Genomic DNA, 12,010 nt, shown 5'->3' with positions numbered 1-12,010 from the left:
GGTTCCCTATAGCCACTTAGTATGTTTTCAGATCAGTTCTTTTGACTTTGAAAGAGAACATCTTGTTTTGATGTATAGACTCACAGAAAATCATAAGAACAGTGCAGAGAGATCTCAGGTACCTTCTTTGAGTTTCCCCCCAGTGATAGTTTTTCTGACTTTTGTAACCTTTCTCTTTTCTCTCCCTCCATCCTCTATGTCAGTAAAAAATATGTTAAGGAGAAGGTGTGACTTTTTTTTTAGAAGATTTTCTTTGATGATAACATTAATGTCTTGGAAGAAAAGTATACTCCAAAGTAAAGACCTATAGTTCTGTTTGTACTTTTTTACTTCTGCTTTATCTTGTAAGAAATAATTATTTTTCTTTTTTTTAAATTTTAATTTATTTTTTTAGAAATAATTATTTTTCTAATGAGAAAACTCATGTTTAATGTTATTTTAATTTGGAATATAATTCTGGTCATATTTTGTCTGATGAGGGATTCTAAGAATAATTGAAACTGGGCTAGATTTAGGTGATTCCCAAATGCTTATTTTAACTCTGTTTTTGGAGTTAGTGGTGAAGAACCGTGTTACATGATACTATGATAATTCCATTGCTTTTTTTGTTTAGCTTCCTTGGAGCAGGTCTGAGGCCACTGTGCCTTATATTAAATTCTTTATTGTAGCAAGGGATTATAAAGCTCTAGTTGAGTGAACTAATAAAATCATTTGGCTGTCTGTTGTGTCATTGTACTGTTTTATCAAGTTATTATGTTTTTGTTTTTCACTATAGATAATCAACCAAAAGGAGCTTTGAAGAAACTGATTCATGCTGCTAAGGTTTGCATTACTACATAAGAATATAGAGAAACAGATAAAGCATGGATTAAATCCATATATCCTAGTAACTGTTTTAAATGTCCATTTTATAGTTACCATATAAGTGACAGAAGTTTTAGAAGTGATCAGAATTTTCTTCAGTTGCTTTTTAATTTTTTTACAGTAACTAGAAATTCATATTGTTAGTTTTTAGAATTTATTGTAATAAAAATTTTCAAGGTGTGCACTCATTTCTTTGGATAAGGACTGTATTAAGATTATTTACTACATATTTTCCCATACTTTTCCTCTTTCAATGTTCTTCATCCTCTGGTCTCAGTGTTTTCTAATATTCTATTGCCCCATCTCTTATCTTGAGAAGTAGGTACTAGATTCATTTTCTTGTGATTTATCCCTACTCTGTTTCATCCTAGTAGTGGTATCTTGATCTTTATTGATCTATGTGAAGTTTCAGTAATGTAGCTTGAAGGTTGCTTTGATCAAAATTTATGTGCTGAAAGCAAACAGCTGCTGTTCAAGCATTAGTCACTGACTTCTTTATTCCTGTTTTGAGATTTACATGTGTTGATGACTTTGCTAACTTTCTAAGATGGAAACTCCATTGTTGGCTTCTGTAGTCTGCGTAGTAATTTCATCGGAGTGTAAAAGAGCTTCAAAGGATTAGGATGGTATATTGAGATTTTTATTTGTTTTGGTATAATTGTTTAATGTTGCTTTTTTTCTTCTCCTTCTCCCATTCTTTGAAGTTAAGAGCTTCTTTAAAAACCCTAGAAGGAGAAAGAAACCAAATTTACACTCAATTATCTGAAGTTGATAAAACAAAAGAAGAGCTTACAGGTAGATAATCTATAGACTTACAAAGTTTCTCTGAATAAATATGTCTTCTTATAGAGAATAGAACATTAATTGAATCAATTATGGGGAGATACAATTTGATTTTTTTTTTTTTACTTTTGTTTGTTATTTGTGAAAAGTTAGTCTGAGTTTTTATTGTTGGTAAAGTCATATCGTTTCCCCCATATTTATATAAAATTAATGGCATTATTAAAAAAATGTAAAGCTGTACTTTCAATTTCAGTGTCAAATATTTGGTATGGTTTTAGTTATTAAAAAGTAGCAAATTAAAACTTAGTTAAAAAAAACTTTGTTAATTGCAGATTTGATTTTTAGTAGTGGTACTTCTATATTTTGTAGATGTTTTTATGGTACAGTTTTTTCCTCTAATGTCCTTGCATAGTATATTAACATATATGGGAATGATGTTAGGCCTGTAGAACTGATGTTTTTTTTCACTGAAAAGATTTTTTTTTTATTTTGCTGATAGCATTTTTTTTCCTCAAGTGAACAAATACTGTTATGTTCCAAAATTTTAAAAGTTGATGTAAGGAACATTCCATATTGTAAAAAAAAAAAAAATTCAGCATAACTGTTAGCATAAAAAAATGATGGAAGGACATTCTCGAATGTCAGCCATGATTCTCTTTGAATATGGGATCATGGACAGATTTCTGTTTTCTTTTTACTTATTTTCAAAAATTTCTAAAATAAGTAAACTGTATTTATAATAAGATATTTTTTGAAAAGGTTGAACCACCAAAGATACAGATTATTTAAAAAATTATCATTGCCCTATTCACATGGTACTGGTAGTTCGGTTATTTTTGAATTTTGGAAAACATTAATATTAACTTAAAGTTTTGCTAATGTATGGTACTGAAAGCCATGGGAGATTTACAAGAGGAAAAGATACGGAGCCTACTTTCAAGGAAGCCCTATTTTAGTACATTAACAGGCTCTCAGTGAGGAACTGTAATGAGTGCTGGGACAGTAAGGAATTTGCTCACCAGTTACCCCATCACTTAATATGGTATCTTGGCAAATTACTATTTTTCTAAAACTAGTATTTGGAGACTTTCTGTCCCTGCTTGCAAATCTTTCTTATTTTAGGGAGTCATGAAAGATAAATTTCTATAATTAATCTTCTATTCAGAACAGAAAGGTTTTCTTCTGAATTGTTTCTCCTCTGACCCTGCCGTTTTTGGTAATCATTTACAGTGCTATTTTAAGATACAGAGGATTTGAAACAAAATAGTTATGGTAGAAGTGAAAAAATATAATGAAAGTTTAAGTGTTGGTTTGATTTTTTTTTTTAAATAGAGATGATCCAATTTTAAAAGAAGTAATATCCAACATGAATGTCAGTTAAGTGACTTAACAATGGCTTGTTAAGAATTGTTAAGATGGCATGGCAATGGCTTAAGGCCAAAGGTCAACAAACTTTACTGATCTAGATTTAAAAATTTCTTGGAAAGACAGATGTGGACAATTTTCTGCACATTTAATCATTTAATGTTAAGGTATTAAACTATCTTTTTGGTGTGTATATTTAATTAGTAGATGTTTTAGAATAATTATATAACATTACATAAATCAATAAAATTCTAATGATTGTTAGTATTGTTTTGGAATTGTCCTGTTTAGGCAGAGTGAGTTTTGCCTTGTTTCAAGATTTGTCCTATGGTTGTGATTCATACACGTTTTTTGGGGAGATGTCACCTTAGTCTTAGAGGAGTTGAATTATGTTATGTTGAAACAAATAATTTCCCTAATTAGTGTACCCACTGATTATTTTATAATCATAATTAATTAGAATTGTTTAATTTTCATGGATGATTCTTTTAGGTTGAAACAAAGCTAAAGTTAGTATTTTCCTTTCCAGTCTTGATCTGGTGTAAGCCAGCAGGACTTTGGGGCATTCGTTATGAGAAGATCCAAATTTCTGGCTTGATTTTTACCATGTATAAAAATTTTGGCTTAAAAAGAGGCTGGGTAGAAGTATTAATGGGTAAACTTTACTAGCGAAAAAAAGATACATTATTAATCATGTGGGAGAGATTCACAGGAAATATTAAGCTAAAGTATTTGCCTTCAAAATCCTCATCACCAAAACTTTGAGAATTTTAGTGACTTTTGTCTCCTAGACTGAAAATTAGATGCTAGAATTAGAGTACTGAAGGTTTTAGAAATTTTTTGTAGGAAATCCTTAAATAATAAAAAAATTATAATTTATATAGCTCTTTAACATGTTAAAAGGTATTTAGGCAAACAAAATATCAATTTTCTGTCAGAAAGAATTTAGTTTATTAATAACTAGTTTTTGTAATTTTTATTTTTATAAAATATTAATGTGTAGCTCAAAATATTTGCTCCCTTAATTGTGATTTAAAAAATTTTTCTGTAGAGTGTATTAAAAATCTCCAGACTGAACAAGCATCTTTACAGTCAGAAAATACACAGTTCGAAAGTGAAACTCAAAAACTTCAGCAGAAACTTAAAGTAATGACTGAACTATATCAAGAAAATGAAATGATACTTCACAGGTAATAAATTACATTGGTCACTCCATTGAGTGGCAGATAAAATAGCTTAAAGATATTTTGCTTTCAGCTTATGTGATTATTTAGGCTTCCCTTGTGGCTCAGCTGGTAAAGAATCCACCTGCAATGTGGGAGACTTGGGTTTGATCCCTGTGTTGGGAAGATCCCCTGGAGAAGGGAAAGGCTACCCACTCCAGTATTTTGACCTAGAGAATTCCACAGACTCTATAGTCCATGGGGTCACAGAGTTGGACACCACTGAGTGACTTTCACTTTCATTATGTGGTTATTCAAAGTTCTTAATTTATGATTGGGTTGCATCTCATCAATTTATTTTTTTAAGAAAGCTATTTGATTTTGAAACATTTTTTGTTCAATGATAAAAATATAAATGCTAATGGTGAACTCTTAAAGCATCTGTATTAGTAGTACTGTATTGGATAAGGTGCTTTACAATTTGATTCTATTATATTAAATTCCACACAGGTACATTTGTTTTTTTCTTACGTGTGATGTTTTTATTGATATTTACAGGTTGCTTTAGTAGAATAAATCACCAGTTGTGATATAATTAAAAATATACCATTGGTTATTTTATGACATACAATAACAGAAATAAAAACTTTTTGTTTTAAGGAAATTGACAATGGAGGAAAATTACCGGTTAGAGAAAGAGGAGAAACTTTCCAAAGCTGATGAAAAGATCAACCATGCAGCTGAAGAGCTGGAGACCTATAGGTATGAATATATTTCACCCCTTTCTTTTTGAGGTAGGAAGGGTATCCATACAAAAGCCCAAAAGCAGAAAAAAATAATAGAGTAATCAAAAAAAATCCCCCATAATTTTGTTTTATTATTTTTCATTTAGATGTCTTGCTCTTATGTGATTATACAGAAAATATAAAAAGGAAAAAAGTTTTACTTTATGTAATTCAAAATCTCTTAGAGTAGTTGGATTTGAATATGGGCAATCCTATATTATGTTAAAGTTAAGAACTTTGTCAATGTGACTAATTTTAAGGTCTTTCCTCTTTGGTTCATATGGGGAAGAATGTATATAATATTAATCAGTTTGAGAAGTATGCTGCAAAAAGAATAAGCCTTAATTAAAGTTATGAAGAAGTGTTTATAAGACCATAAATCTAGTTTTTACCTTAGCTCAATCCTTTCTGAAATAATCAATCCTAAAATAATAGAAATAATAAAAACCTAGAGAAAATAAGTGACAAGATTCAGCAGTACTCCAAATTGTTGTGATACTTCATTTTACATTAGGAAGAGCAAGCTTGAATTTTATCCAAAAGAAGTTTTTAGTCTTATAAGGTCTTTTTATAGTCTTATGAACTTTAAGTCTTTTTAGTCTTATAAAGGTAATAGCATTTTCTTTCTCACAGATCTTTAATTTCCTAGAGTTCTATTAAGACACTAGACATCTGAATACATCTCCCAATATGCTTCTTAAAAATGAATATGAGCCAGTATTCCATCTAAATCTTTTCATGATTTTTGTTTTAGGTAAACTCAAGTAGTAATATTCCTAAAGCTTACCTAATGTTTAAATTATATCAGGAAAAAAATATGCTTTAGAACCTTGCAACTAAACCAGCAACCCCAAAGGTGATGAACATGTGGAGTTCTAGCATTACATGAAACAAAGCAGTCTAGGTGTTAAATTAATTAATATTTTCAGTAGAGATAGTGTGTTCTGTCATTTCTTAGTTTATGTTAAGAGTAGAATGATTGTTTGTTCTTTATAGAAAGCGAGCCAAAGATCTAGAAGAAGAGTTGGAGAGAACTATTCATTCTTATCAAGGACAGGTATGTGTGTGTGTGTGTGTGTGTGTGTGTGTGTGTGTGTATGTGTAACTTAAAACAGTGGTGATTTGTTTGAATTCATATCTGTTTTGATGCAGGAGTATAGTTAGTCTCTTGAGGTTTTGCATGTGGTGGCGGAACATTTCTAGGGAGCAAAGATTCTGGGACAAGAGACATTGTTTAAAGTTGCTATGTGAACTACTGCTGATTTGGGAATTTGAGTTGCATAAATAAATAAACATATATCAGCATTAGGGTCTTTTATTTATATATAAATATATGACCAGTCTGGCTAGTTGTTTCTTAATTGGTATCTCCTATTCATGGGGTCGCAAAGAGTCGGACACGACTGAGCGAGTGAATTGAACTGAACTGAACTGATTGTAATTGATTATTGTGTAAAACAGAAATGTACTAGACAAAAATTTCAGTTGTCTTAACATTGTTTTTGTTTTAGAAGTGTAATAGAGTAGATCATATGTATATGAAAATTTGCTTTAAAATAATACTTGCTGACTTTTTAGAGATGATTGAGTTATATTTGAGTTTATGAGTTTTGTATTAAATCATAGTGGTAGGTATGAATGTTTTTTACAGAAAAAATAGTTATTAGTAGTATTTTAATGACTTTTCTTTTTCAGATTATTTCTCATGAGAAAAAAGCACATGATAATTGGGTAAGTATTAAATTTTCTTAGGCTTTTTTGTCAAATTGTTCTTTTTCCTAATTTAGATGAGCAGTGTAAAGGTACACTTTTATAACTAAGAAAAAAGGTAGTGTATAAAGAAATCAGTTTCTTTTAATTTCACCAGTAGTGGAATTACATCCCTTATGAACTAAATACTTTGTTATGATACAGTTATTCACAAAATCTGATTTTTCCTTCTCTGCTTTTAGCACATTACTTCTTTGCAAGGAGCTTTACTCTTTGGGGCTTATACTCTGGGGGAGGTGAGGCAACATTCATAGACTTGTTTCAGGCAGTGGATTGCCAGCTAATTACTTGTGGACAAATTTTTAAAATTCTCTGGGCTTGTTTACTCATCTGTAAAACAATGGGACTAGCTGAAGTAATAATCTAAAGCCCGTCCTAGTTCTAAAAGTTATATTAATATAATTCAGGTATCTGATTCTCTGATTTTTAATTACTTGTTACACATTAAAAAAAAGACCTTCACAAGAAATGACATGTCAGTGTTTTGGAGGAACTGTATGAGAAAGTGATAACTATATAGATTTTGAGTAATGATCAGGATGGTCTCTCTAACATGAAGAACTGTTGTTAACAGCTGGCCTTTGAAAGACTTGCCCCTCAAAGTCTTCAAGGGGAAGTGATTTGCACAGTAGGTGAATATGGGGTCTGGAGTCATCCTGTCTTGGTTGCTATCCTGGCTCTATCACTTACCACCCGTTCCTTACCTAAAGACAGAGATATTACTAGTATCTATTTCACAGTTATTGTGATGACATTAAAGAAGATAATTCTGAAGCCAAGTACCTGACATATAGTAGGCATTCAATAAATGTTAACTGTTAAATTATCATTGTTGTACTGAAGCTTGGAAGATATTTTTATTTTTAGGCATGGATGTTTCTTGGAATGGAGATTTCAGCTTAGAGTAAGAAATTAGATAAGTTGAATATCAGGATCCTTCCCAGTTTTGAGCTTTTATGTATATGCTTCTGTAATATTTGTTACTGAAATAATATTTGTTATTGAAATAATATGCTGGTCTTGGAAGTGAGTTTAGTCTTCCTCACTCCTTTCTAAATGCTCAGATGCAAATTATTTTTTAAAGATGGAGAGGAACTGATGTTTATTAGTATTGCGTATATTCTAGGCACTGTACTCAAAGGCATTTTACATATATTACTCACTTAGTCCACACAATAACTGTAAAAAAAATGGGTATTGTAATTCAGGTCTTCCTGATGAGGAAACAGCCCTAGGTCACGTGATTAGAGAGTTAAGATTGGAGATTGAAACACTGACCTTTTAGATTCTAAGTCTTATATGTTTTTTTTTTAAGATTCCAAGTCTTATACTTTTTCTTTTCAATACATTGAAATTCTTGTTTAGTAAATAATGACATTGACCTTAAATTAAAACATGCAGAAAATATGCCCTTCATGTCTCAAACTAAAAAGATATTTTATATACTCATTGAACAAAAATTATACCATGTAGAAAAGTACAAAGAAGTAATCAGCAGTAGTACTTTAATTTATTCCATACTTTTATAGATACATTGAGACATAAAGCACATATATATGTTTAAAAAAACAAGATCATATATTAATGTTTTATAACCTTTCTTAATATATCATAGATATTTTTTATGAAGTTTTATCTTTTCTATGAAGGTTTTCATTTTATAAACTTTCAGTTTGTTTCCACTAATTTACTGTAATAATTTCTTAATTTTAGGTGTTACTTACTCTGTTGAGCATTTCTTTGCTCCATCCTGTTAGATTTAATCTTCCTTTAAATTGTCATAGTACTTGGGTTTTTTTTTTTTGTATCCTGTGGCAAGTACTGTGGTTATTTGTATTTGTTCTTACCACAGATTTAAGCTTATAGGGACTGTTTTGTTTTCCTTCTTAACACCTGTACCTAATAGAATCTTTTTGCGTATTTTAATTCAAGTGTTCAATATCTGAATATAAATGTTCTAGATTACAACATAGTTGGTTATTTACTAAGATTACAGTTTTTGCTAACTTCTGGGGGTAGATTTTTCAAATGTGAACCGTTGTGATCAGTCTATTTTTATATTTCTTTGTTGTAGGTATATCTTTAATATATACTACACTATAATCAGAGTAGAACTTACTTTTGACTTAACTACACATTTTTGTGCCATGTATTTAAGAGTAAATATGTTACACATTAGCAAACATTTAGAAATGATTTTAGTTCTGCATCATTAAAAGTTAAATGAATTGGTATTTTGTTAACAAAAATTGTTACAATGGTGTTCTTTTTTGTTAGTACAAAATTGATTATATAATTTGGAAAAAGATTTACACCTGGAATCTTTTGATATTGAGTGCTAACATGTGGTTAAGCTATATTTTTAGTGAATATTGGCCCAGTTAAAGTCAATTCTCAGGTACAGTTCACAATTACAGACTGCGTTAATTTGCCTGCCTTTTGGTGACTGTCACATTTGCCCTAGTGAACTGCATTAATCTGGCGGGTGTGGTGTTCCCCACTCTGCTGCTTCTATCCTGGAGAGTCCACAGGATAACAGGGAAACGTAGTATTCTATGCAAGCTTAATTTTACCCACAGCTGTTTGGGTTTATTGCATATTCTTGGTATAGCCTTTTTTTCTTGTAACATCTGTATTGGTACTCTGATTTTTATTAAATGAAAGTGTCTGTAAATAAATGTAAAAGACTAAAGGAATGTATCTCTACAGTGCTGTGTACTTAATAAACATGCAGCATTCTTTGATTATATTCAGTCATTAAAAAAAATGGCCTTTACCAGCATGTTTAGACCTTTATAGTTTCACAGAATTACAGTGATCTCTTTCCAGAGATAGGTACTTTGTTCCGCTGCCAATGCTGCCACGCATAATTCTGAGTCTCCATTCCTAAGCTTGAGTCCTCTTCCATAGCTCTTGTCATGTTATTTGGATATTTACAACACCAAGCAATTCTAATCCTTGACTTCACATCTAGCTGAAAGCATTTCTTGGCAAGTACATGATTAAACTCCAGCCTTAGGTTCATCTGGTTGTATGAAACTCATTTCTTTTTGATATAATTTTCTAAATTAATTTTTTTTTACATTGAGTTTACTGAAATGCTTACTGACATACTTAAGTGATTGTGATATTTGTATGCAATTATTGAGATATTTATGTATGCTTATATTTCAAGTTTTCATAAATTTATTTTAAAAATATATTATTTTCCTTAAGTTGGCAGCTCGGACTGCTGAAAGAAACCTCAATGATTTAAGGAAAGAAAATGCTCACAACAGACAAAAGTAAGTATCTTAGTAGGAATACTTTAAAAACTTTGCTTATGACTTTTATTCTTAGTTGTTATTTTATTAAGTAGTTGATATTTTTATAAGGATAAACAGACTTTCAGTGACCCAACATATCTAGTAATAAAGTATACCTTAGTTCTATTAGAGTTTACTAGATTTTTTGTTTGAAACGCTTGACTAGAGGTTACTGTAACAGAGAGAAACTTTTCATAGATTTTTTTGTAAAAAGTATAACTTAAAAAAATTTTGTTTAAATCAGAGTGGGTAGAAAGAGATTATAAGAGATGGAGATAGAAAGGATAAATCTTTTTGACATGGTAATTCACAGAGTATTAACATCTTTTAATGAATAAATGGATAGAATGTTTATTATTTCTCTTTTTCCATGATTTTATTATATTGGATGGCATTGCTTTACAATAACAAAATGAATGAGAGGATAAAAGAGTACAGTGTACAATTGAAGGGAAGAGTAAATGGTTTTCTATGAAGACTGTAAAAGTCTTCCCATAGTGTTATAATTTCTTGACAGAATGTACTATTAACATTATCCAGTATTAGTTTTAGTCTCTTACTTGTCTTTTCTACTCAGAAATTAAAGCCATATGATTAAATGTTTTATTTCAGATCTAATGGCATAGAACTAGAAATAAGATTCTTTTAAAATGTCATATTTTTCAGATAAAAGTTTGGAAAGGAATAAAATAGTAGGATGAATTAATCAGGTTCCAACTTTATGTTATGACTGGAATCGTATGGGTAACACTACAACGGAAAGCTTATGTGACTCAGAGCTGGGAGCCCTGAGCTTTAACCCCGGTACTTTCATTTTGCATAAATCATTTAAACTCCTAACCTCACTTTCCTTAGTTGTAAAATAATAGTTTTGAACTCATTGACCTTGGAGGGCCCTTCACAATCTTTCTAAAAGTTGGATTCTGTGATATGGTATTCTTTGTAGCCTAGTTTTGAAAGAGAATAAAACAATTCCAAACCTCAACAAAACATCACTATCATGAGGCAAAAGGAACCTGTTACCCTAAAATAAATAGTGGGGGATATATAAAGGTATTTTGGTCAGAATAATTTTAAAGGACCTGTTTCTTTTATGTAGATATTGAGATAATAAAAAATAGTTTATAATAGTGGCATTTTTCTTGAAATGTGAGTGCTTCTCTTAGATAAGTAACTTAGTGATGTTTGTTCTTTATTTGCAGATTAACTGAAACAGAGTTTAAAATTGAACTTTTAGAAAAAGATCCTTATGCACTTGATGTTCCAAATACAGCATTTGGCAGAGGTAGTTTTTTTTTTAACCCCTCATTAAAAAAATACTTAATATATTTTGTACATACCATTTATATTAGTGTGAATTAACACTACTTATGAATTTTTTAGATTTTGGAGCTAGGGTTCTAATCTGAGTTATCTTGTGGTCTGCCAAGTTTCTGAGTTTTGTTCTCTAGCAATAATGTGAGTAATGGCTTTCTCAGTGGTATTTTGTAGGATGATGTATGTTTAGTACCTTGAGCTCCTTGGGAAGCAAAGTGCTTGGTACATAGTAAGGTACTCATTATTTTTTTGGAGAGTGAATGGGTAAAGATTGCTTAAATGGAATAGCATTGTGACTGTTTACATGTTAACCATTCTTTGGAATTTGCTTGAATTTTAAAAATAAGAATTAAAACAGCTGGTTTTAAATTATTTAAAACTTCATTAAAAGGGTAGGAAAACTTTATTAATCTGAGTTTTGATTGCTTTAATTACCTCCAAAAGAACCAGTTATTTGGAAGATGTATTTAATATTTCTGTCCATTCATTAGTGAGTTAGCATCTTTATGATCTCATACTATTCCAAATAGTTTACATTTTTCAAAGTAATTTTGCTTGAATTGGAATTAAGCTTCTAGGGTAGTAAAAGCAAACCTATCTTGTGTAGGTAGACTCCTCTTTTAATAACTGTTGAAAAGTTATAAAAATCACTTTGAGA

At 30.5% G+C, this 12,010-nt stretch overlaps 1 protein-coding gene across 16 annotated transcripts in view; it reads left to right on the top strand.

Annotated features, from left to right (window-relative positions):
• MIA2 (MIA SH3 domain ER export factor 2) overlaps positions 1-12,010 on the top strand; it is a 90,554-nt gene that overhangs the window by 56,964 nt on the left and 21,580 nt on the right. For all 16 annotated transcript variants that reach the window (XM_043434634.1, XM_043434633.1, XM_043434636.1 and 13 more), the window contains 8 exons: positions 776-822; positions 1,569-1,659; positions 4,064-4,202; positions 4,836-4,937; positions 5,957-6,017; positions 6,656-6,691; positions 9,947-10,014; positions 11,238-11,320. In XM_043434634.1, the coding sequence (XP_043290569.1) occupies positions 776-822; positions 1,569-1,659; positions 4,064-4,202; positions 4,836-4,937; positions 5,957-6,017; positions 6,656-6,691; positions 9,947-10,014; positions 11,238-11,320 (627 nt within the window). The remainder of the gene's footprint in view (positions 1-775; positions 823-1,568; positions 1,660-4,063; positions 4,203-4,835; positions 4,938-5,956; positions 6,018-6,655; positions 6,692-9,946; positions 10,015-11,237; positions 11,321-12,010) is intronic.

The sequence above is a fragment of the Cervus canadensis genome, chromosome 17 (assembly GCF_019320065.1).
Source record: "Cervus canadensis isolate Bull #8, Minnesota chromosome 17, ASM1932006v1, whole genome shotgun sequence".
In the NCBI taxonomy this organism is placed as follows: domain Eukaryota; kingdom Metazoa; phylum Chordata; class Mammalia; order Artiodactyla; family Cervidae; genus Cervus; species Cervus canadensis.
This window is presented reverse-complemented; position numbering and strand designations above follow the sequence as displayed.